Source organism: Chiloscyllium plagiosum, unplaced genomic scaffold, assembly GCF_037043375.1.
Source record: "Chiloscyllium plagiosum isolate Xiang-an unplaced genomic scaffold, Cpla_swu_hap1 HiC_scaffold_27, whole genome shotgun sequence".
Classification (NCBI taxonomy): Eukaryota; Metazoa; Chordata; class Chondrichthyes; order Orectolobiformes; family Hemiscylliidae; genus Chiloscyllium; species Chiloscyllium plagiosum.
Window position 1 is genome coordinate 2,612,692 of NW_028270165.1, and position 25,760 is coordinate 2,638,451.

Consider the following 25,760-nt stretch of genomic DNA (forward strand, 5'->3'; position numbering starts at 1 on the left):
TGAATGGGCTCTGCCTTCCACCAGCACAGCTTGCAAGTAGAAACGAAATGGTTCAATTATCCACCAGTGGAGAGAGCCCGGTCCCTGGGGACGGGACAAACAGCAGCGTCCTGGGAGCAGGGAGACAGATTGAGAAGCAGATGTTCTTGAAACTCTTCCCTACTTGCAATTCTGGGAGCAATGTACAAAGTATTTCGTACTGAGCAAGTCTCAGCTGCTTCCGGAGGTGGCTGCACCCATGGCTGGTGGCTCGTTAGTCTGGGATATGATTCTAGCTTTGGGTCTTCGAGCATATGCAGCCGTGTGAGAATTCCCGGGTTCCAATCCCAGGCGAACCATCATTCCTTAAATTGACCTGAGCAAAAATACCTGATGAATTTTCTCAAAAAGCCGCTTAATTAAATAAGAGCGGACTGCCTGAATTAGGGACGGTGCAGAGCTGCCATTGCAGTGAACACGGCGAAGGGAAACACTTGTTCAAAGTGAAAACAAGTATTGCAGATTTTTCGTCCGCGCAATCCGAGTCTGAATGAATCCTCCACCTGTATTACGCTCAATTCTGAGGGTGATACTTCAGGAAGCGGGGAAGTGAAGTGATTGCAGACAGCGCTGAACAGGTACCGTTCTGAGGAATGTCAGCAATGAAGGGAGATTGGAAGGTTTGGGGCAGCTCTCGTTGGAGAACAGAGGGCTGAAAGCTGGTCTGATTGAAGTTTCCACGTCATGAGGGTTTTAGACAGAGGAAATAATGCAGTGAAAATGCTCCCAGGCCTGAAAGGATCGAGAATGATTTGGCAGAGATTTAAAATCATCAGGAAAATAAGTAAAAGTGACATTAGGAAGACCGTTTTCGCACAGGGAGTGGGGTCAGTAAGTCGCTGTCTGACAGTGACAAAGAGGTAGATTCAATGGACACAAAAGGGAATTCGGTGGGCATGTTCAATGTAACAATGTGCAGATTTACAGGGAGAAGTCGACAGAATGAGACACTTATTTACATATTGTGTTGAGCCAGCAGAGCTATGGTGGACTGCATGGCCTCAGTCTGCGCTGTCCCACATTTCGTGATTCTGAGTGAAATCGGAGTTGGGCAAACAGAACGTAGGAAATTTGACAACGGATATATTCTGCCCACCAGGATACTCCATCACAGCAATGAAGGTGTTTTGACATCATTCTCGAAGGTACATGCCACAATGCAGATTCAAAACCGAGTATTCCTTTGAATCACGGAGTAATTTGTTTACAGTTATTCAGTTGAGTTGAGCGGAGTTGCGCATTGGGAGCCTCTCCAGTTGATAGGTCGAAGCCGTTTTCTCCTGTGTGATAGTCCCACCAGCACTCCAATTTGCTGTGCTTCCAGTCAGTAGATGCAGCTCACTATCCCATACTGATACACGGGCCACGATGACCCAGCTGTGGTGACAAGCTTGTGAAGGTCTGAGTGCTCTTCTCGTGTTCTCTGTCGGCCTGTTATGATCCGAATCATCAAACCTCTCTTCTCCGAGATAGGAATAAACTGGTGAAGGTGAAACACATCAGTTGCGGTGTGTCCCATGTGCAGGAGGCCCTGCAGTAATTCCCCACGCTGTTTCACACAGCAGCATCCTCTCGGTGAATTACACTTGGGAAAAAAAAAGGTTGAACCAAATCAGTGTCCGCCACTGGATTTTACTGACACCGTTTATAAAATTCAGGCTCACCGTTAATTTGGAGAGGGGATGCCCGACTGTAGTTTCCGCTCCTCCTGTTGAATAAAGATAATTTTAACTGTGTCCAGTGAGAGAAAAGGATTTGCCGTTGGTGGGAAACACTTCTATCTGAACCCGCTGTCACTCTGCTATAACAGGATGCGCTGGGACCTCCTGATAGATTGAAACACAAAGCTGGGAATCTCTAGATTATGTTGTGGAAGTATCGGTATAACTGAACGAAGCGGCTGTGTGTTTAAATCCCGTGATCAACAGTTTGTGTTTTACTTCTCACATTGCGGGGAGCTGAGCATTTACCCAAACAATGGGCACACCACCTCCCTGACACACTGTTCACAAATCAAACTGACAGCAAAGCTTCACGTGTGTGATCGAAAGCTTCCGGAAAGAAGTGAATGCACTCCTTCCTTGGTTTGAAACCCTGAGCCTGACGTGACTTGAACACGTGAGTCAGACGCGCTACCATTGCGCCACAAGCTCGCAGAGAGTTACGGGTCTCTATTCATGATTAAAGGAAGTGATCGCACTGCAATGATTTTACGTTATGTGTAACAACGGACATCAACAGTTCATGTCTGGTCTGTCTCTCCCCTCTCTCTCTCTCTGTCTCTCGAAACAATTTCCAACTCTCTCTCAATAAAAAGCTGAAAGAACTGTGGATGCTGTATATCAGAAACAATAAAAAGAACTGATGGTGATTGGGAAATTGTCGGTTTATATGCAGGAGATATTGTGGGAGGAAGGCGGACGCAGGAAATGATAGACCAGGACAGAGCCCAAAGCGAGGGAAGAACTGTTGGACAGGAAAGGGAGTTGATAACGATCTGCGTGGAAGTGTGAATGGAGACTGTTCGTGGCTAAGAATAGGTAGTGTGTAATGACAGACTATGTGATAACAAGGCTTGGTGTGTGTGGTAGGGACGAGGATACTATGGAGTTCAGGCCCTAGAATTATTGAATTCGATATTGGAAATGGAGGGATGTATGGTCCCCAAGTGCAATATTCGGTGCTCTTCGTTCTGCTGGTGCTGAGCTTCGCTGGGACAATACAGCAAACCTGAGACAGAGATGTTGGCCAGCGAACAGGGTGGGGTGTGGAATTGGCAGGAAACTGGAAGCTCATGGTATTTTTTGCGGACAGAACGTAGATGTTCTGCGAAGCACTCAACCAATGTAGACGAGACCACATTGTGAGCAGCAAATACAGTAGACTGGGTTGTGGGTAGTGCGGGTAAAGTGCCGCTTCACCTGGAAGGTAAGTTTGGGCCCTTGGATAGTGAGGAGGGAATAGGTAAATGGGCTGGTGTCACACATTCGGTAGTTGCAGGGGAAAGTGCCGTTGGACTATTGGGGTGGGAATGGGGGTAGGGTTGATGGGAATGAAGGAAGAGTGGAACCAAGGTATAACTCCTGCCCATTTACCTATCTGCCAAATAGAAGAATTTGTTAAGTGTGTACAATGAAATTTTCTAATTCACAATGTGGATGTACCTACTGGAGAGGGTGTAAAACATAAGGGCCAACAACCCCAATCCTATTAACATTAAAATAGTGATTGAAAATAATATATCAGATCTAAAGGTTGTAGTTCCAAATTGGAGGAAGATTCAGGTATTCGGCAAGATCTTTCAAAAGCTGATTGGGGGCAAATGTTCGCAGGTTGCTGGAAAATGGGAAGCCTTCAGATATGAGATAACAAGAGTCCAGACACAGAATATTCCAGTTAGGGTGAAAAGAAAGGCTAGTAGGTGGAGGGAATGCTGGATGACTGGAGAAAATGAGATTTTGGTAAAGAAAAACAAGGAAGCATATGTCAGGTATAGACAGAGGGATCGAGTGAATCCTAAGAGTGTAAAGGCAGTACGAGCATACTTAAGAGAGAAATCATGAGGGCAAAAAGGGGGCATGAGATAGGTTTGGCAAATAGAGTTAAGGAGAATCCAAACTGTTTTTAAAAATACATTAAGGACAAAAGGTAAAAAGGGAGAGAATAGGGCCCCTCAAAGGTCAGCAAAGCGGCTTATGTGTGGAGCTGCAGTAGATGGAGGAGATGCTGAACGAATATTTTGCATCAGTGTTTACCGTGGAGAAGGGCATGGAAGATATAGAATGTGGGGAAATGGATGGTGACATGTTGGAAAATGTCCACATCACAGAGGAGGAGGTCTTGAAATGCATAAAAGTGGATACATGCCAGGACCTGATCAGGTGTACCCTAGAACTCTGTGGGAAGCTAGGGAAACCATTGCTGGACATCCTGCTGAGATATTTGTATCATCGATAGTCACAGGTGAGGTGCCGGAGGACTGAAGGGTGGCTAACGTGGTGCCACTATTTAAGAAAGTGGTAAGGAAAAGCCAGGGAATGCAAGACCAGTAAGCCTAACATCCGTGGGTGACAAGTTGTTGGAGAGAATCCTGGGAGATAGGATTTACATGCATTTGGAAAAGCAAGAATTGATTAGCGATAGTCAGCATGGCTTTGTCCGTGGGAAATCATGTCTCACAAACTTGATTGAGTTGATTGAAGAAGGAGTTTGATTCAGATAAATGCGAGGTGCTGCATTTTGGGAAAGCAAATCTTAACAGAACTTATACACTTAATGGTTCGGTCATAGAGAGTGTTACTGAACAAAGAGACCTCAGAGTGCAGGTTCCGAGCTCCTTGAAAGTGGAGTCAAAGGTATATAGGATAGTGAAGAAGGTGTTTGGTATGCTTTCCTTTATTGGTCAGAGTATTGAGTACAGGAGTTGGGAGATCATGCTGCGGCTGTACATGACATTGGTTAGGCCACTGTTGGAATATTGCGTGCAATTCTGGTCTCCTTCCTATCGGAAAGATGGTGTGAAACGTGAAAGGATTCACAAGGATCTTGCCGGGGTTGGAGGATTTGAGCTATGGGGAGAGGCTGAACAGGCTAGGGTTGTTTTCCCCGGAGCGTCGGAGGCTGAGGGGTGACCTTATAAAGGTTTACATAATTATGAGGGGCATGGATAGGATAAATAGACAAAGTCTTTTCCCTGGGGTGGTGGAGTCCAGGACTAGAGGGCATAGGTTTAGGGTGAGAGAGGAAAGATATAAAAGGGATCTAAGGGGCAACGTTTTCACGCAGAGGGTGGTACGTGTATGGAATGAGCTGCCATAGGAAGTGGTGGAGGTTGGTACAATTGCAACATTTAAGAAGCATTTGGATGGGCAAATGAATAGGAAGGATTTGGAGGAATATGGGCTGGGTGCTGGCAGGTGGGGCTAGATTGGGTTGGGATATCAGGTCGGCATGGACGGGTTGGACCGAAGGGTCTGTTTCCCTGCTCTACATCTCTATGACTAAGTAAGAAAGTGGATTGATGAAGGCAGAGCGGTGGACGTGATCTATATTAACTTCAGGAAGGCATTCAACAAGGTTCCTCATGGGAGACGTGTGAGCAAAGGTATGATCTCATGGAATACAGGGAGAACTAGCCATTTGGATACAGAACTGGCTCGAAGGCAGAAGACAGAGGGTGGTGATGGAGGGTTGCTTTTCAAACTGGAGGCCTGTGACCAGTTGTGTGTAATAAAGATCGGTGCTGGGTCCACTACCTTTTGTCATTTATACAAATGATTTGGATCTAAACATTGGAGGTATAGTTACCGAGTTTGTAGATGACAAAATTGGAGGTGTAGTGAATGCAAAGAAGATTACCTCAGATTACAACGGGATTTTGATCAGATGGGCCAATGAGCTGAGTGGCAGATTGAGGTTAATTTAGAGAAATGTGGGGTGCTGCATTTTGGAAAAGCAAATCAGAATAGGTCTTTTACACTTAATGGTAAGGTCCTCGGCAGTGTTGCTGAACAAAGAGACCTTGGAGTGCAGGTTGATAGCTCCTTAAAAGTAGAATCGCATACAGATAGGATAGTGAAGTAGGCGTTTGTTATGCTTTGCTTTATTGTTCAGAGTATCGAGTAAAGTCATTGAGAGCTCATGTTGCCACTGTACAGAACATTTGTCTGGCCACTTTTTGGATATTGCATGTAATTTTGGTCTGCTTCCTATCAGAAAGATGGTGTGAAACTGGAAAGGGTTCAGAAAAGACTTACAACGATGTTGCCAGGGTTGGAGGATTTGGCCTAATTGGCCTACTCCTCCTGTTGTTATGAATCTGTAGCCCTGAATTTCCCATGGTAGAAGCGTTCCCATGGCACAGAGGAGGTTTTCTAACATAAAATTAAAGCCATTGCTTTGCTTGAACTCAAACTGCTTGACTTGGAGTAGAGTGGGAATTTGCAAAGTGTCCTCCCCTCCACACGTGCCTCAACTGCAGGGCAGCTGTCCGGCCCGCCCTCCATTGTTGACGTCATCCCTGTTAGTTTCAGAGTGAAATTCTCTCCCTCTGGGCAACATCTGGGAGCAAAGCAATGTCACCCGCTTTCCATATACCATCCTCCGGGAGTGAGACAGGGAGTGGGAGGGGGAGATGGGGGTGGATGAAACACTGTTCACTTGTAGCAACTGGAGTGAATCCAGGGAGGGAGCAGAGTGCCCAAAGGTGCTCAGCTACTTTTTTTTCTCTTAAGGGTATTTTCCTTGTGTATTCCTTCAGTTTGGGGGATTGGCACATTGGAAATGTGGGGACTGTGGGAAGGGATTCCCTTCCCCATTCCTGCTGGAAACCCACAGATGCATTCACACCGGGGAGAGGCCATTCACCTGCTCAGTGTGCAGGAAGGGGTTCAGTCGGATCAGCCAACTGCAGACGCACGAGTAGGTCCACAAGGGAGAGAAGCCATTCACAGGCCCCATGTGCGGGAGGGGGTTCACTCAGTCAGCTGCACTGCTGACCCACCAGCGGGTCCACACTGGAGAGAGGCCATTCACCTGCTGTAGGTGCCCGAAGGGATTCACCTGCTCCTCCCACCTGCGGAGGCACCAGTGAGGTCACGTGCCATCGCAGGGGGATTGAAGGAGCGATGGCCGAGTGACCCTATTAAGCCAGCTCTGGGGAATCCCAGGTTTGAATCCTGCCGCGGCAGATGGCAGAATTGGAATTCCGTCAGTAATCTGGACTTCATAATCTAAGGATGAAACCATTTCCTGGGGAAAACACCCCCATCTGATTCACTCGTGTCCTTTTTCGGGAAGGAGACTGCTGTTGTGGGAAAGGGTTCACTCAGTCGTCCCAGCTGCATGCTTTACCCGGCTGTACCAGGGATCCAGATTCTAGATCAGTGGTGCTGGAAGAGCACAGCAATTCAGGCAGCATCCGAGGACAGGCAAAATCGACGTTTCGGGCAAAAGCCCTTCATCAGGAATAAAGGCAGAGAGCCTGAAGCGTGGAGAGATAAGCTAGAGGAGGGTGGGGGTGGGGAGAGAGTGGCATAGAGTACAATAGGTCAGTGGGGAAGGAGATGAAGGTGATAGGTCAGGGAGGAGAGGGTGGAGTGGATAGGTGGAAAAGGAGCTGGGCAGGTCGGACAAGTCAGGACAGGTCAGGGGATCGAGTTTCTGGAGGTTAGAAGTTAGGATGAGGTGGGGGAAGGGGAAATGAGGAAACTGTTGAAATCCACATTGATGCCCTGGGGTTGAAGTGTTCCGAGGCGGAAGATGAGGCGTTCTTCCTCCAGGCGTCTGGTGGTGAGGGAGCGGCAGTGGAGGAGGCCCAGCACCTCCATATCCTCGGCAGAGTGGGAGGGGGAGTTGAAATGTTGAGCCACTGGGCGATGTGGTTGATTGGTGCGGGTGTCTCGGAGATGTTCCCTAAAGCGCTCTGCTAGGAGGCGTCCAGTCTCCCCAATGTAGAGGAGACCGCATCGGGATCAACGGATACAATAGATGATATTAGTGGATGTGCAGGTAAAACTTTGATGGATGTGGAAAGCTCCTTTGGGGCCTTGGATAGAGGTGAGGGAGGAGGTGTGGGCGCAGGTTTTACAGTTCCTGCGGTGGCAGGGGAAAGTGCCAGGATGGGAGGGTGGGTCAGTTACAAAGGGACAACTGAGCTGACCAATAGTAAAGAAAATGGGGCGGGAGGAGTGGGGCGAGTGTATGCACTTTGAGCTTGAGCTTTTTTTTAAAGCTACTTTTTCTACATCGTTTTGCTGGGGAGATCTGAAGCTGTAACAAAATTGGGTCGCCGTAGAGGTTACCTGAACTTACCACCAGGCTTAGACACTCATTGAACGCTGCGAGATCCAACAGGTTTTTGATTTAAAGCTACTCATTTCTTTCAGTCTCCAGCACTAAGTTTTCAGTATCGTATCTCAGAAGGAGCAGTGAATGAGTAGCTAGTATTGGAAGAAATTGTATGTTTTTCAGGACTGCAGGTGCATTGTTTCATTGGCATTGCAAAGTTTACTGGCAACAGTGGAGGGTGTGGGCTGTATTCACTGGAAACAAAGTTTAAAAATCTCACTAACACCAGGATATAGTCCAACAAGTCTATTTGGGAAAATTAGGTTTTGGAGCGCTGCTCCTTCATCAGGTAGCTGTGGAGTAGGATCATAAGACACAGAATATATAGCAAAAACCTTTAGTGTCATGTAACATAAATGATATATTGAAGAAACCGAGATTGCTGTTAAATCTTTCATCTTTTAAAATGGGTTGCAGATTTCAGTTCATTAATTTGAACATTCCAGAACCTCTTTTAAGTCAGATTATCCAGGTAACTTAATGTTTTATATAGGGAAGCTCACGTCAAACAACGCATAAAAGCTGAGGTTCGAGACTGTCTGTATCCCAATCTTGAGTCAGACTGGCTCTATTTCCAAATATATAATTGTGGAAATGCAAATTCACCCCAAATGTGTGAGTGCATGCATGAGAGAGAGCGTGTGCATGCTGGGTAAAGTGTGTGTGTATGTGTGTGTGTGAGAGAGAGAGAGAGAAAGAGAGCATGTGACATGGACGCAAGGTCACGGTTGAGGCCATCCTCCTGGTTTCCGAACTTGGCTATCAGCCTTTGCTGGCGCACTAAAAATGATTAAGCAGTTACACAACACACATTGGAGAGGGCAGGGTGGGACTTGTCTTTCGATTTGCAGAAGGTGGGAGGTTCTGGGTGCTGGAAGCGAGGGAAACACAGGCTGGAGGACCTTCGGCTCAGAGAGATGGAGCTGGAAGCCAGGCTGCAGACACTTTGGGGGAATCATAGAACCCCAACACTGTGGAAACAGGCCATTTGGCCCAACATGTTCACACTGACCGTCTGAAGAGCATTCCACCCAGACCTACCCAATAACCCCCACAGTTAATCCCTGAATTTATAATGCCCAATCCACTCTAACCTTCACATCTTTGAACCATGGGAGGAAAACGGAGCACCTTGAAGAAACCCAAGCAGACACGGGAGGGGTGGTGGGGGTGGGGTGGGGGCGGGGGGGGGGAGGGGAATGGGGGAGATAGGGAAATGCAGACTCCACACAGTCACCCTGAGGGTGGGATCGAACCCAGGTCCCTGGCGCTCCGAGGAATCCCCTCTCCAGCTTTCAGCAATCAATTGGCTTCTTCCCAATCCCGGTGACACTCCTGTCAGTTTGAGGAATTGAATTTGCTTCCACAGAGTTTCTATGGTGCAGGGGTCATTGTGTCTCAGCAGCTTCAACGATCCACTGACGGGCTCGCCTTCAGCAAAAACACTAGTTCACATTTCGCTAAAGAGTTCAAGTTCTCTCCACAATCAGAACCCTGAAGCAGTCTGTGTGTAATCACGGGCTTCTCAATGCACATTGATGTTTGAAATCATTTCCTGTAGACAAACATTTCCCCTCCTGGATTCAAACGCTGCTGATATTCGGGCCCTGAGTAAATTCCTTGTGCATGCCTGAAGAGCAAATCCTCCTCTGCTAATACCTTGAGAAAACACATCACTACTGTCAGTGCAGGACAGAAAACAGATGAGAGAATTCTGGTTTATATGAAACAGCCTTCTCTATCTTCTACTCAAAATCTCTGTCTCCCAATTCTTCCACCTTTCAATGGACTCCAACCCATCCTCCTGTTTTTGCCCAGCTCCCGTCTCCTGAAAGGGCTGACTCTTGGTTCAGTTTCAAGCCACTTCTTGCCATCCCCAGTGTGCAGAGAAGGGGATGCTGGAAGTGGGTGGGATCCTTTCACCACCTCCCCATTCAATCAGGACCCAATCATGCCCTCAGCTCCTCCTGTCCATTCTCTCTCGCTATCCCTAGCATCCCGTCTCTTTTCTCTCTCTCACACACACACATGCCACGCTCTGCACCTCCGTCCATTCTATCTCCACGCCCTCTGCCCCCTGTCCAGTCTCTCATCCACCTGCTTTTCCCATCCAATCCTCTTCTCTCTCTCCACACCCTCTGCCTTCCACCATCCAGTCCCTCTCCACACACTCTCTGTCCCCTCTCCATTCTCTCTCTTTCCCCACCCTCTGCTCTCTATCCATTCCCTCTCTCTCCCCAACCCTCTCCTGTCATTCATTGTTGCTCTCTTTCTCCCCCACCGTGACCCAGTTCATTCTCTCTCCCGACACTCTGCAACTCCCAATTTCTCTCGTTTCACACTCTGCATCCACCCCCCCCCCCCTCCCATTCTGTCTCTCTGACAAACCCTCTGCCCCCCACCCTATGTACCGCCAGGCTTTCTTTACCCCCAATGCTCTGTCCCCATGTCCATTTTCTCTCTCTTTCTTCCTCCCAGCCTCTGTCTCCCGTCCAATTTCTCTACCTGCACCCCCACTCCCATCCTTTCTCGTGCCTCGAGCCTTCGTTGATCACTGTATCAAGCCTTTCTAAGGATAGAGAGTGAATGGATGCTCATGACTCTACCTGGAAGATGGGGGAGGGGTGGTTGGAGGGGAGGTGGGTGAGAAATCGCTGATCTTTAACATTGAAAATGGCTGAAATGATTTATTTAGAAACATTGGTAGTCTGAAAGCATGTTCAATTGTTTAAAAAGCTGCAGACACCTTTCTGAAACTTGCATTGAAGTCTGTACAGTTAGGCCACAGTTGAGGACAGGCTGTAAAGGTGGAATGGCCTATTCCTAATCTTGGTTCAGATTATGTACAAATAGAGTCATAGAGACGCACAGCACGCAAACCACATATTCTAAATTAATCTCGTGATCCATTTGCCACCATTTGGCCCATCTCTCTCTCTCAAGCCTTCCTATTCATATACCCATCCAGATGCCTTTTAAATGTCGTAATTGTTCCAGATTAGACCACTGTCTCTGGCTCTGCGTGAAAATGTTACCAGTTCGGTCCCTTTTAAACCTTTTCCCTCCCAGCCTAAGCCTATGCCCCCGTAGTTTTGGACTTCCTCTATCCTGGGGAAATGACATACAAAAGTGAAGCAGCCAGACAAAATGAAAAAGGAATAAACTGTTGAGTCCCAGGGAAACAAAAAAATTGTTTTCTCTTATTGGCATTTGGACACTGTAAATCTGTCAGTTGCACCAGCATCTCCATTGGGCATTCTGCGCATGCATCTCGGTGTCAGCAAGCACTGCGCATGTACGCCGGTGTCAGCAAAATACTGCGCATGCTCTTCGCTGCCGGCGGAACCAGCGCACGGCATTCTTCTGCTGGACCAATAGGAAGCACTGGAAGACCGGAAAGAATGTGGTCCTCCGGCTTTTGATTACTCCCCCCGCCCATATCTGAATGCGGAAGTTGGACCATGAGCTTGTGAAGATGGTGTTGCTCCTCTCTCTCTGAATGAAGATTGAACTTCAACTTCTTCCGTCTGTCCAAAATCTGTGAGTACAACACGCTCTTTTCCATTTTATTTTTTCATTCTGGCGTTCAGTTCTTGACTTGCAGCAAAGTTGATTTAGGTATGTGTCTTATTTGGCAAATGCAGTAACACATTGTGAAGTTATAGCCTTTCCTGTAAAAAAATAACAGAAAGGAGATACGTTGTTTAAATGGTGATATATTGGGTTGTGGAGCAAGTGAAGACTGCAGATGCTGGAATCAGAGTCAAAAATTTAGCGCTGGAAAAACACAGCAGGTCAGTCAACGTTTTGGGCAAAAGCCCTTCATCAGGAATGATGTGTAGATGTATAAAGATGCCTCGGCTACCTTCTACTCAGGCTTTCTACTCCAGTCAATGCCAGTTGTCAGATAGGTGCAGCAAGCAATGCAAGTGATATGTTAGCAAGGGGGAGTTCAGAAGTGGGAATGTCTTCCTGCAGTTAGGGAGACATTGAATATATTCAAAGCTGAGTTCATCTGACTTATGAATCTCAAAAATAGTTATCGGGGAAGGCAAGAAAATGTGTTCTGTTTCAAAAATATTTTTAGAAACTTTTTCAGATCTTTCACAAAACATCTATAGACAAAAAAGAACAATACCAAAATAGAAAGATATATGCAGTGCAACAATGTCATATCACAATACTATTAATGATGAACTACCTACTATTCTACCAGAACAAACTTAGCTTAAACTAAACTGCAATCAAATTAAATAAAAACTAAATTAAACTGAATTCAAATTAACTCAAATTATATCACATTACTATATTCTATTTCACTCACTACACCTCCACTGAGATTCCCATCCCTGGGAGCACCAGTTATTGTACCCGTGTTCTTTTTCCCCAGCCTCCCCCTCCCAGGGTCCCACGGGTGCCCAGACTGATTCCCATGGCTATACCACGGCCCTAATTAATATTGCCGATAAGTCTGCATCAATATATATTAGAAAGGCTGCCATGTCTTGTAAAACTGCACCATATTTGTGAGGTAATCTTGGGGGAGATGTTCCATCACCAGCCTATGCCACCCCATAAGCCCTGGGGGATTTTCCAATGTCCAAAAATGTTCTTCCTTGCACAGTGGGTAAGAATGTTACACAGTCTGTTCCCCTGTTCCCCCAGAAAGACAAATTTGGCAACTCCAGAAGTAGGATCCACTTTAACTTCAATCCCCAGGATGTCCTTCAGCTCCCTTACGATAGCACTCCAATATCGCTGGATCTTACAACATAACCAATAGCAGTGTGTGAGAGTGCCTATATTAATTTTACATTTGGGACACCCTGGTGATGCCACTCTCTTGAACTTAGAGATGCCTCTCTAACGTCAAATGAGCGCTGTGTAAATTCTTCAATTGAATGGCCTGTGCTTTGTTACATATTGAAATTTTCCTTACATTTTCCCATATATCTTCCCATACTTCCAATGAAACATCCTCTCCGAGATCCTGATTCAACGTCCTACAGAGTCCCTCCATGTCCCTTAAGGCACGTCTCTTCTGTAAATGATACAAAGTACTAACTGAAAGAGCGCCCGTACACCGGAGCAGTCTTTTCTCCACGTCTGACCTGTAAAGCTGAGCCAGGAGTGTGGTCTTCCTCTGTATATAATCCCTTATCTGAAAGTACGGATAAGGTTCCTATTAGACAATCCATATTTCTGACTTAGTTGGCTAAATGTCATCAAGACCTCCCCCTTGCATGAATCTCCCAGACAGGAGATTCCCTTATTCTCCCATGACTTAAAGCCGGAGTCCATTGCCCCAGGTTTAAATCCTTGGACTCCCACCAATGGGGTAAACGGCGAGGTCTTAAGCCAATTGCCCTTGTCTTGTCTCATTATCCTCCAGACTTTCACTGTATTTAAAATGATTGAATTCTTACACTGCTCGGTTATGGATTTCATCTTATCCATGAATAATAGATGAACTGAGGGGACATCTCAACTGAGGCTTCAACGTCAAATCAAATCCCTCTGTGCTCAGTCACCCACATATGCTAACAAAGCGCTTATTTGATATCGCTTCAAGTCCGGAAGGTCCACCCTCCCTCATCCTGCGAGAGCTGCAATTTGGTAAATTTAATTAGGGGGCACCTGCGACATCAAATAAAATAACCTCGCCAACCATCAAGCCTCAGTAATACTCATCTGGGTAGCAACAACGGAAGCATTCTCATGGGGTACAACAGGCGAGGAAGAACATTCATTTTAAATCAGGGTAATTTGGCCGAACCATGATAACGGTAATCCCTCCCAATGCTGCAAATCCTGCTTTATCCTCTCCAGTAACTGTACATGTTAGCTTTATACAGCTGGTGGAAAGCAGGAGTAATAAACATTCCCAAATACAAAAAATCCTTTTGATGACCATCTAAACAGGGTCTGCATTCTATCCTTCAGATCAGGCACCTCCACTAATCCCCCCACCGGCTTGGCTTCCAATTTTCTAAAGTTGATCCTGTAGCCCGAAAACTGCCAAACACATTAATTGTTTGAATCAATCGAGGAACTGACTCCTCCAGATTGACCAAGAACAAAAGGACATCATCAGCATATAGGGTGATCTTATGCTTGCCCATTCCCACCTCTGGCGCCACTATTTCAGGATCCCACCTTATAGCCTCAGCTAATGGCTCAATTGCCAAGGTAAATAGCAGTGGTGAAAGAGGACACCCCTGTCGACTACCCCTCCCAATATGAAAGTTATCTGACTTTGTGATGACTGCTGCTTTAGGATCATTGTACAACACCACTACCCGTCTAGCAAAGGAAACCCCCCCAGACCAAAACGCTTGAGGACCCCAAACAGGTACAGCCATCCTATCCGGTCAAACACCTTTTCTGCATCTCGGGAAACCACTGAACCCGGGATCAATCTTTGCTGGCATACCTGCACTATGGTCAGTACGCTCCTGATATTATTGGAGGAGCTACGGTCCTTAAAACCCATCTGATCTTCTTTCATAATATAGGGCAACACCTTTTCCAACCTCAGGGCCAGCATCTTGGGTAGAATTTTAAAATCTACATTCAACAGTGAGATGGGTCTGTATGAAGCACCTTCTTCAAGCTCTTTCCCCTTCTTTAAAATGAAGGAAATATTAGCCTCCCTAAGAGAGGGTGGAAGACAAACTTGTGTATCTGAATTGATATACATCCTCAGAGGTGGCATTTATGAATTCCTTATAGAATTCACTTGGGAATCCATCTGACCCCGGTGCGTTGCCACTCTGGAGATGCTTTATTGTTTCCTGCACCTCCTGCATTGTCATAGGGGCATTCATCAGGGAAACCTGTTCCGCCTTTATACTGGGGAGGGGCAGGTTCTCCAAATTCAAACAATCTTTGTTTGGCAAAGGAGACCCTTTTTTGCCACCTGTGTGTGTAATGAGTCGAGAGCAGCCCGGAGAGCTGCAGCTTGACCAGTGAAGGCCTAATATAATATACTTCCTCAGCAACTGTTGTTGCTCCTCCCTCTGCTTCCTTCGAGTTGTTGAATACGAAATAACTAGGCCTCATAAATATGCCTTAGTGGCCTCCCACAGTATTGCCGGATTACTGGCCTGACTGGAGTTGATATTCCAGAAGGCCCTGAACTTTCTTGTGATGTACTCAACGAATTTGCTGTCCCTTAACAGGAATGGGTCCATGTGCCAGTGCCATCCATTCCACCACCCATGATTTTACCATCTAAATACACTAGCGCATGGTCCAAGACAGCTATCTGCCCAATTTTACAAGCCAATGTCCTGTCCAAATAATCCAATGGCATAAAAAATATGTCAATTTGCGTGTGGCACTTGTGTGGGTTGCAACAGAAAGTAAAGTCTCTTCCATTTGGGTGGAGGTGCTTCCACACATCCACTAATCCCAACTCCTCACACTGGGGCAGCACGGTGGCTCAGTGGTTAGCATTGCTGCCTCACAGCACCAGGGACCAAGGTTCAATTGCGGCCTCGGGCAACTGTCTGTGTGGAGTTTGCACATTCTCTCTGTGTCTGCGTGGGTTTCCTCTGGGTGCTCCGGTTTCCTCCCACAATCCAAAGATGTGCAGGTAAAGTGAATTGGCCATGTTAAATTGCCCATGGTGTTAGGTGCATTAGTCAGAGGGAAATGGATTTGGGTGCTTTACTCTTCGGAGGGTCAGTGTGGACTTGTTGGACCGAAGGGCCTGTTTCTACACTGTAGGGAAACTAATCATGTCCACCAACTGCTTAGATTGTGCAGTCATACATGCCAGGCCCTTTGTCACCCTGTCTACCTCAGGATCTATTAGGTGATTAAAGTCCCCTCCTATGATCGTGCTGTGCACCCCAAGACTCATTAGTTTAGCAACTGCATCAATCAGAAATGTAAGAGGGTACACGTGGAAGGTGGGGAGGAGTACTCATTCAGGACGCCATACTCTTCTCCATGTCGTTGAGCTTTAAGAACGATGGGCAGTCCATGTTTGTCCTTAATTTGCTCAATTGCCTGGAAAGGAAGGTTCCTTCTTACCAATATAGCCACTCTTCTACTCTTGGAGCTAAAGGAGGCGACGAATACCCTATCATAACCCCCCTTGCTTCAGTTTCAGATATTCCTTATCGGTTAAATGTGTTTCTTGCAGCAGGGCGATGTCCATCCTTTCCTCCCTGAGGTTTGACAGAACCTTCTTTCTTTTTAATGGGGGAATGGCTCCCTTTTACATTCCAGGTGCACCACCTGAACGAATCACTAGCCATGGTCATCCAGAACAGCCCGTGGTTTCCCGAGAGGAGGAAGCTTATCTGAAGTGCGGCGAGTGACAAAGACAATAAATGTATAAAGTGTAAAAGCTACTACAACTAAAACACTAACTAACCACTACATATAACTTAAGCAAACACCCAAATAACCCCCAATACCACTAGAGATCTCCCTCATCCCTGCCCATAGGGTGCACTCCTCCCAATCCTTGCTACCATCCCGGCTCCTTCCAGCTGAGGCCGTGCCCTAGCCCCAGGGAATTCACAGATGAAAAACATGTTATTTACATTCTGAGAGTTAACAATGGATTTCCCTTTCCCACCCACCCCCCACACACCCTTTCTCCATACATCTGAACCGCAGGTGTGACCACCCCTAATCCAAAACCAAAAGGACAGCAGTAAAAAAACAAAGGCCCCAGATAATATCCAACTGACCGATGTACTAAATCATTCTGGTTTTACTTCAAGGCAGTTGGTATAAAACTGATAACCACAAAATAAGTGGAGAGAGGAGACAGGAAGGGGCAAAAAAACTGTACCATTGTCTGTAACAATGCCCCCTCCCTCCACCCCGACTGGAGTCCTTTAATTCGGAGAATTCACACAGTCCTTTATTTTTTTCTGCTGAATCAAAATTATATACCGCCCGTCCATGAGAGAAATGCAACACGGCCAGGGTACCTGAAGTAATATTGACTGTTCAGATCCCTTAATTTTCTCAACCTCATCAAATCCCTTCTCTTCTTAATTCTGGGACCTGAGAAGTCCTGAAAAGACATTATTCTTGAGCCTTTGTGCATTAAAGCCTCTGGATCGCTTCCCAGTCTTCTTGCTGTTTCAGTCACGAACTGTTTTTCTTTGTAATGCAGGAGTTGCACTCGGACCGTGCGGTGGCATGGGTCCGGCCTGGACCTGCGCATTGTGATCCCGTTGGTCCACTCCACATTCAACAGGTCTGACTCCAACTCCCGCCCCAGGAATGTCGGGAGTCACTTCTCCAGGAATCCAACGAGATCTTCACCTCCCTCGCGTTCCGGAAGACCCACGAGCTGTAAGCTTTTTCTTCTACTTTTGTTTTCCAGGTCGCCCACTTGCTCCTGAAGGACCAGAACCTGGTATTCCAGCGTTTGGATCCTTCCTCTTGAGACCGCCGCCACGGTCTCCGGTGCCACGGTCCTCTCCTCCTCTGCCTATTCTCTTTGGTCCAACATTTGAATTTCTTGCTCCATGCTTTTCCAGCGTGGCAGATAGTGGTTCCACCGCTGCTTCAATCTTTTCTCAGAGTTTGCCAAACTCCGAGAGTAACTGCTGCTGCCCCATTAAACCCAAAGGGTCTGCCCTGGGAGTTTGAGCAATGGCTCCATGCACCCCCGATGCAGTAGGGGAGTGCCCTACCTGCTGCACCACTTTCAGCGCCTTTCCTTCATTTGCTTTCATTCTGGTCTTAAAGCTGTCAAATCACAATTATAGCAAGTCCAGATGTTCAGTACGTTTTTTTAGATTAGATTACTTACAGTGTGGAAACAGGCCCTTCGGCCCAACAAGTCCACACCGACCCGCCGAAGCGCAACCCACCCATACCCCTATATTTACCCCTTACCTAACACTACGGGCAATTTAGCATGGCCAATTCACCTGACCTGCACATCTTTGGACTGTGGGAGGAAACCGGAGCACCCGGAGGAAACCCACGCAGACACGGGGAGAACGTGCAAACTCCACACAGTCAGTCGCCTGAGGCGGGTATTGAACCCGGGTCTCTGACGCTGCGAGGCAGCAGTGCTAACCACTGTACCACCGTGCCGCCCGTTTATATTAGCAATTTTTTTTTTTGGGGGGGGTCAAGGTCCACCTTGCCAGGGGGTATGGCAGAGCCCAGCACAGCAGACCACTCAGACCACTGCTATCATGGATCTCCAAGAAAATGGTTTTAAGACCAGTACAGATACAGGGTCATACAGCACAGAAACAGACCCTTCAGTCCAACGAGTCCATGCTATGTTCTCAAATTAAACTGGTCCATCTGCCAGTGATTGGCCTATATCCCTCTGAACCTTTCCTATTCATGTACTTCTCCAAATGTCTTTTAAACATTGTAACTGTACCTGCATTCACCACTTCCTTGGGACACTCATTCCACACACAAGCCACGTTCTTAAAAAATAAGTGCTCCTTGTGTCTTTTTAAAATCTTTCTCCTCTCACCTTCAAAATTTGCTCCCTCATCTTGAAACCCCCTCCCTCGGGAAAGGATACCCGCTGGTCACCCCATCTATTCCCCCTCATGATTTTATAATCCCCTATAAGGTCACCTCTCAACCTCCTATGCTCCAGTGAAAAATGTCCCAGCCTATCCACCCAGATGTAGGGATATTCATTTCCAGTTATGATCTGTTCAATGCTGGTGCAGGCTCGAAAGACCAAATGGCCTACTCCTGCTCCCAATTCTCACACGCAAAGACCATAAGACATAGGAGCAGAAATTAGTCCATTTAGCCCATCGCGTCTGCTCTGCCATCCAATCATGACTGGTAAATTTCTCAATCCCATTTTCCTGCTTTCTCCCCATAACCCTTGATCCCCTTGATATTCAAGAACCTATCTATCCCCGTCTTAAATATACTCAATGATCTGGCCTCCACAGCCTTCTGTGGCAATGAATTCCATAGATTCACCACTCTCTGGCTGAAGAAGCTTCTCCTTATCTCCGTTCTGAAAGGTCTCCCTTTTCCTTGAAGACTGTACCCTCGGGTCCTAGACTCTCTGATCAATGGAAACATCTTCCCAATGACCACTCTGTCCAGGCAATTCTGTATTCAGTATGTTTCAGTTAGATTCCCCTGAGTGTGGGCCTGTTAACCAGCATGAACCAGACCCTTCAGGATGAGGTACAGCAGAGATTAGGTTCAGCAAAGTGAGAATGGAGGGAGTGTGTGGGATGGAGAGTTTCTGCTTTTAGGGAATGAGAGAGGAAAGGAAGTTCATTATAAATTAGAATTGATCAGATGTGATGAGCCAAGGAGTAGCAGATGGTGTTTAATTTAGACAAATATGAAGTGTTGCATTTTGGTAAGACAAATTAGGGCATACTTATATACCTAAGGTCCTGGGGAGTGTGGCAGAATAAAGAGACCTTGGAGTGCAGGTTCATAGTTCCCTGAAAGTGGAGTCGCAAGTAGATCAGACAGTGAAGGTGGTGTTTGGTATGCTTTCCTCTATTGGGCAGTTCATTGAGTACAGGAGTGGGGAGGTAATGTTATGGTTGTACAGGACATTGGTTAGGCCGCTTTTGGAATACCACACTCAGTTCTGATCTCCTTGCTGTAGGAAAGATGTTGTGAAACTTGAAAGAGTTCGGAAAGGATTTACAAGGCTGTTGCCAGAGTTGGAAGGTTTGAGCTCCATGGAGAGGCTGAATAGACTGGGGCTGTTTTCTGTGGAGTGTTGGAGGCTGACGGGTGACCCTATAGAAGTTCAGAAGGGTCATGGATAGGGAGCATCACCAAGATCTTTTCCCCAGGATATGGGAATCCAAAAGTATGGGGCATAGGTTTGAGGTGAGAGGGGAAATAGGAACCTGAGAGGCAACGTTCTCACGCAGAGGGTGATGTCTGTAAGGAATGAACTGCCAGAGGAAGTGGTTGAGGCTGGTACATAACATTTTAAAAGGTATCTGGATGGATACATGAAGAGGAAGTGTTTACAGGGGTATGGGCTAAGTGCTAGCAAATGGAACTAGATTAATTAAGGATATCTGGTCAGCACAAACGAGTTGGGCCGAAGGGTCTGGGTGCTGTGATATGGGGCACACACAACTGCGGTAAATCATAGAATCAGGCCCCATTCAGCCCATCAAGTCCACACTGACCCCTCCGAAGAGCATACCACCCAGACCCAGACCCACCCCCACCCCACCTATCCTGTCCAGTCGTTTCTGCTGGTGAGTTAGACTAGAACTAGGGATTTGGTCTCAAGATTAGGGGGAGTAGATTTAGGACTGAGATGAGGAGGAACTGCTTTTCCTGGAGAGTAGTGAATCTATGGAATTCTCTGCCTGAGGAAGAGGTAGAGACAGCTTTATTAAGTATATTCAAGACACAGTTGGATTGGTTTTTGCAGGGTAGGGAAATTAAAGGTAGTCAGGATAACGCAGGGAGGAGGAGCTGAGACGATGGATAGATCAGCCATGATCTTAATGAATGGAGGAGCAGGCTCGATGGGCCAAATAGCCTACTCCTGCATTTATTACTCTGAAACTATAACCCTGCATTTCCCATGGGTAACCCACCTAACCTGTACATCCTTGGACACAATTTAGCCTGGCCAATCCAAATTATGGCAGGTGAGCAATGTAGTGATATGGAAAATGAACTTTCAAGAACGATAGAAAGGGACAAGGAGGAGAAATGTACCAGCAAGCAAAGCTGGATTCTAAAGATCACAAAAAAAACTAAAAGCTCAGTATCTGAATGTGTGCTGCACCATAATAAAGTGAATGAATTGACTGCACACAGAAAAGAATACTTATGATCAGAGACACCTTACAGAGACATGGCTTCAGGATGACAAGGATTGGATCCTGAATATCAAGGGGGTACATGGAATTCAAGTTGAATGAGAAGCTCGGTTAAGGTAGAGGGTTGGCACTACTAATCAAAGCACTGATAACATGGTAGTCTGGTGTCAGATTGGATTTCAGGTCCTGATTTCTCTGTCCTCTGTTGATCTCCCTGTTCCTACAGAGTTCTATGTCAACTGTTGTCAGCTCTGCTGGATTTCTGCTGAAGTTTTGACCCCACCCCCATCTTTGATACATTCCAGATCAATAAAATATTCAGCCAATCAAGGCCTAACCCACAATTTCCCAGCCTGTCAACCATCCAGACAGAGAGACTCGTCGTAGCAGGGAAATTAAACAAAAAAAAGGTGACAATGCTTAATGTTTGTTCATTAGGAAGTAGACCAGAAATAAAGGGTCTCCCAGGATTCTTATAGCGCCCAATTTGAGGAACTCTCTCTCACTTACATCTAACTATTATTACGCAGCTCTGATTTGTAACAATATTTATATCCTCAGAAATAAAGCATTTGTTATCAACTAGACAGAGATAAACAGCACAGAAATAGACATTTGCTTTCTCTCATGCATGCGCACACGTATATAAAAGTCTATGGGGTGAACTTATATTTTCAGAATATTTGCAGATACATAGAACATTACAGCGCAGTACAGGCCCTTCGACCCTCGATGTTGTGCTGACCTGTGGAACCAATCTGAAGACCGTCTAACCTATACTATTCCATTCTCGTCCATATCCCTATCCAATGACCATTTAAATGCCCTTAAATTTAGCGAATCTACTACTGTTGCAGGCAGTGCGTTCCGCACCCCTACTATTGACTAAAGAAACTACCTCTGACATCTGTCCAATATCTATCACCCCTCAGTTTAAAGCTATATCCCCTCGTGCTAGCCATCGCCATCCAAGGAAAAAGGCATTCACTGTCCAAACTATCTAACCCTCTGATTACTAAGTCACCTTTACATGTTTTTCTTTCTAACGAAAACAGCCTCAAGTTCTTCACCGTTTGCTCATAAGACCTTCTATCCATACCAGGCAACATCCTAGTAAATCTCCTCTGAACCTTTCCCAAAGCTTCCACGACCTTTCTATAATGCAGTGACCGGAACTGTACACAATACTCCAAATGTGGCCGCACCAGTTTTGTACATCTGCAGCATGATCTCATGGTTCCGAAACTCAATCCCTCAACCAATAAAAGCTAACACACCATATGCCTTCTTAACAACCCTGTCAACCTGGGTGGCACCCTTCAAGGATCTATGTATCTGGACACCAAGATCTCTCTGCTCATCTACACTACCAAGAATCTTACCATTAGCCCAGTACTCTGCATACTTGTTAATCCTTCCCAGTGAATCACCTGACACTGTTCCACATTAAGCTCCATTTTCCACCTCTCAGCCCATCTCTGCAGCTTATCTATGTATCTTTGTAACCTACAACATCCTTTGTCACTATCCACAACTCTACCGACCGGAGTGTCATCCGCAAATTTACTAACCCATCCTTCTATGCCCTCATCCAGATCATTTTCACAAATGACAAACAGCAGTGGACCCAAAACAGACCCTTGCGGTACCCCACAAGTAACTGAACTCCAGGATGAATATTTCGCATCAACCACCACCCTCTGTCTTCTTTCAGCTAGCTAATTTCTGATCCAAAAATTCGATTTTTCTCAAAAACTACAAATCTGCAGGCAGTCAATATAGGCGGTGAATATATATAATATTTTGTAAATTCCACTTTGTCAAAGAAAACCAGCCTGATTCAATATTGGGATGCAGACAGACACTTAACCTCGCACCTTTAATGCATTGTCTGAGCTGAGATGTCACCTTTTGTTACAAAACCTTGTTATCTTGAGAAGGTGACCTGTAAGAAGATCTGGGATTTACATATTCATTTTACCTGCAACCCATTCTAAAAGATGAATGACTGATGTTTGTCACATCTGTATGTTCACTTTCTCACTGGTGTTGGTGTCAGTGTCTTGATGCCCCCCCAGGACGTTAACCATTTTGTGTCTTGTTGTTTGTAATGAAGCTGTATTGCAGGTTCATCGTGAATTTATACAGTTTTTTTGGCTTCCCAAAATCAGATCTGCTCACTCTGAGCAGTATCCCAATGTCGTGGAAAATATAAACTTTCAGGTGGAGTTATCCAAAATTCAAAAGGGATGTAAGTCTTGATGTTTTTGCTTTTCTGCCCCTGTAAGATCCTGAAGCAGCACCTTCAGGAGAATTAGTTAGAGCGGAGTGAGAATAGAGAGGGAGTGTATGAGTGGGATGGTGCTTTCAATTTTGTGGAATAATAAAGGAAAAAAATGTTCTGCACAAAATAGAAGCTTGTTCTGAATTTTTACCCTGGACTGACACTGATCACTTTTGTAATTTATTTTTACAGAGTATTTGATCTGAAGACTGAAGTTTAAAAATCAACAGACGAAGGGCTTATGTCCGAAACGTCGACTCTCCTGCTGCTCAGATGCTGCCTGACCTGCTGTGCCATTCCAGCACCGCACTTTGACACTGACTCTCCAGCATCTGCAGTCCTCACTTTCACGTCAATGTCTGACAGTCGCTTAATCCATTGCGACTGTGACTATTTTTGACTAAGATTCTGTGGAAAAGAGCAAAGCTTTGTGGTTCAGTACGTTTTCAGCATCATTGGGTCTGGACGAGAGTCCCTACTGTTGCACTGAGTGTGGAACCTAAAACAGTTATACGGCCTGGAAAGGAATTCACAGCAGGTAGAGGCTGTACACACATTTGTGTGCAGCTGAAGCTTTGGCCATGGAGAAACCTGAGGAATCCTGCCCTATGGAGAAACCGTGGAAGTGTAGTGACTGCGGGATAGGCTTCTGTGTTCCGTCTGCCCTGGAGGCTCATCGGCACAGTCACACTGGGGTCAGGCCATTCTCCTGCCCTGAGTGCAGGAAGGGATTCAGCAGTTCCTCCACCCTGCTGAGGCACCGACGGGTCCACACGGGGGAGAGGCCCTTTAGCTGCCCCGAGTGTGGGAAGGCCTTCAGCAATTCCTCTGACCTACTGAAGCACCAGCGGGTTCACACCGGGGAGAGGCCATTCTCCTGCCCAGAGTGTGGGAAGGGGTTCAGCAGTTCTTCCGCCCTGCTGACCCACCAGAGGGTCCACACGGGGGAGAAGCCCTTCAGCTGCCCTGAGTGCAGAAAGACCTTCACCCAGGCCTCCACCCTGCTGAGGCACCAGAGTGTCCACACCGGAGAGAGGCCATTCTCCTGCCCAGAGTGCGGGAAGGGGTTCAGCGATTCCTCTGCCCTGCTGACCCACCAGCGGGTCCACACAGGGGAGAGGCCCTTCAGCTGCCGTGAGTGTGGGAAGGCCTTCACACATGCCTCCAACCTGCTTACCCACCGGTGGGTCCATACTAGGGACAGGCCCTTCAGTTGCCCCGAGTGTGGGAAGGCCTTCAGCAATTTCTCCCACGTGCTGATCCACCGGCGGGTCCACACTGGGGAGAGGCCATTCGCTTGTCCTGAGTGCGGAAAAGCCTTCAGCAATTCCTCTGACTTACTGAAGCACCAGCGAGTCCACACTGGGGAGAGGCCCTTCAGCTGCCCTGAGTGCGGGAAGGCCTTCACCCAGGCCTCCACTTTGCTGAAGCACCAGCGGGTCCACACCGGGGAACGGCCTTTCAGCTGCCTTGAGTGCGGGAAGGCCTTCACTCAGTTCTGCAACTTGCAAAGGCACCAGCGGGGACACCAGCGCTCCCAACAATCTGATTCTGCCGGTGAGGTTGCTGTGGATCACCCCCAGGACTGAACTTCCTGCCCTTTCTGGCAGTGGGTGTGGTGGAAGAGTCGATGGGCTTTTTTTTTTTGTTTTCTGCTGGACTGCACCCCACACCCACAGTGGCTCAGCGGTTAGCAGCACTGCCTCAGTGCCAGCGACCTGGCTTCGATTCCACCATTGGGGTGACTGTCTGTGTGGAGTTTGCACATTCTCCCCCTGTGCCTGCGTGGGTTTTCTCTGGGTGCTCCGGTTTCCTCCCACAAACCAAAGATGTGAAAGTTGGGGTGGATTGGCCAAGCTAAATTGTCCCAGTGTTCAGGGATGTGTAGGTGTGGTCCATTAGTCAGGGTAAATGTAGAGTAATAGGGTTGGGAAATGGGTCTGGGTGGGTTACTCTTTGGAGGGTCAGTATGAACCTGTTGGGCTGAAGGGCCAGTGTCCACACTGTATGGATTCTGTGATTCTATGAACTTTGATCCATTGGGCGCTGCTGCTCGTTGAGCCTGGGATTGCACATTCCCACTGAAACAATCCGCACAAACCTAAGCCTGTGAGACCATTGGAGTAGAAGTTAGGCCATTCAGCCCATCGAGTCTGCTCTGCCATTGGTTAGAGACAAAAAAAACTGCAGATGCTGGAATCCAAAGTAGGCAAGCAGGAGGGTGGGAGAACACAGCAAGCCAGGCAGCACCAGCAGTGATGTCAGTGTTTCAGGTATTAACCCAAATCATTGACTTCTCCACCAGAAATGATTTACCAGGATGTTGCTGAGGGTTGGAAGGTTTGGGCTACAGTAGACTGGGGCTGTTTTCTCTGGATTATGGGAGGTTGAGGAGTGACCTTATATGAGTTTATAAAATCATGAGGGGTATGGATAGGGCAAATAGACAAGATCATTTCCCTGGAGGTTAGACATTCCAGAAACAGAGGGAATAGGTTTATGGCAAAAGGGAAAAGATTTAAATGGGACCTATGGGGTAACTTTTTCACACAAAGGGTTGTACATGTATGGAATGAGCTGCCAGAAGAAGTGAAGGCTGTTACAATGACATTATTTAAATGGCATCTGGATGGGGACATGAATAGGAACGGTTTGGAGGGATGTGGGCCAAGTGCTGGAAACAGACCCTTTGGTCTGATTAATTTAGGATACCTGGTCAGCATGGAGAAGTTGGACCAAAGGGTCTGTTTCCAGCACTTGCCCTGTATTCCTCTAACCCTTCCTGTTCATACACCCATCCA

The 25,760-nt window shown here is 46.8% G+C and overlaps 1 protein-coding gene across 1 annotated transcript; it reads left to right on the forward strand.

Moving 5' to 3' along the window:
• The first annotated feature begins 11,367 nt into the window (after positions 1-11,367).
• On the forward strand, positions 11,368-25,402 carry LOC148142850 (uncharacterized). The gene is made up of 2 exons (XM_087973877.1): positions 11,368-11,427; positions 23,152-25,402. The coding sequence occupies exon 2, from the start codon at positions 23,541-23,543 to the stop codon at positions 24,546-24,548; it is 1,008 nt and encodes a 335-aa protein (XP_087830003.1). The 5' UTR covers positions 11,368-11,427; positions 23,152-23,540; the 3' UTR covers positions 24,549-25,402.
• The last annotated feature ends 358 nt before the right edge of the window (positions 25,403-25,760 follow it).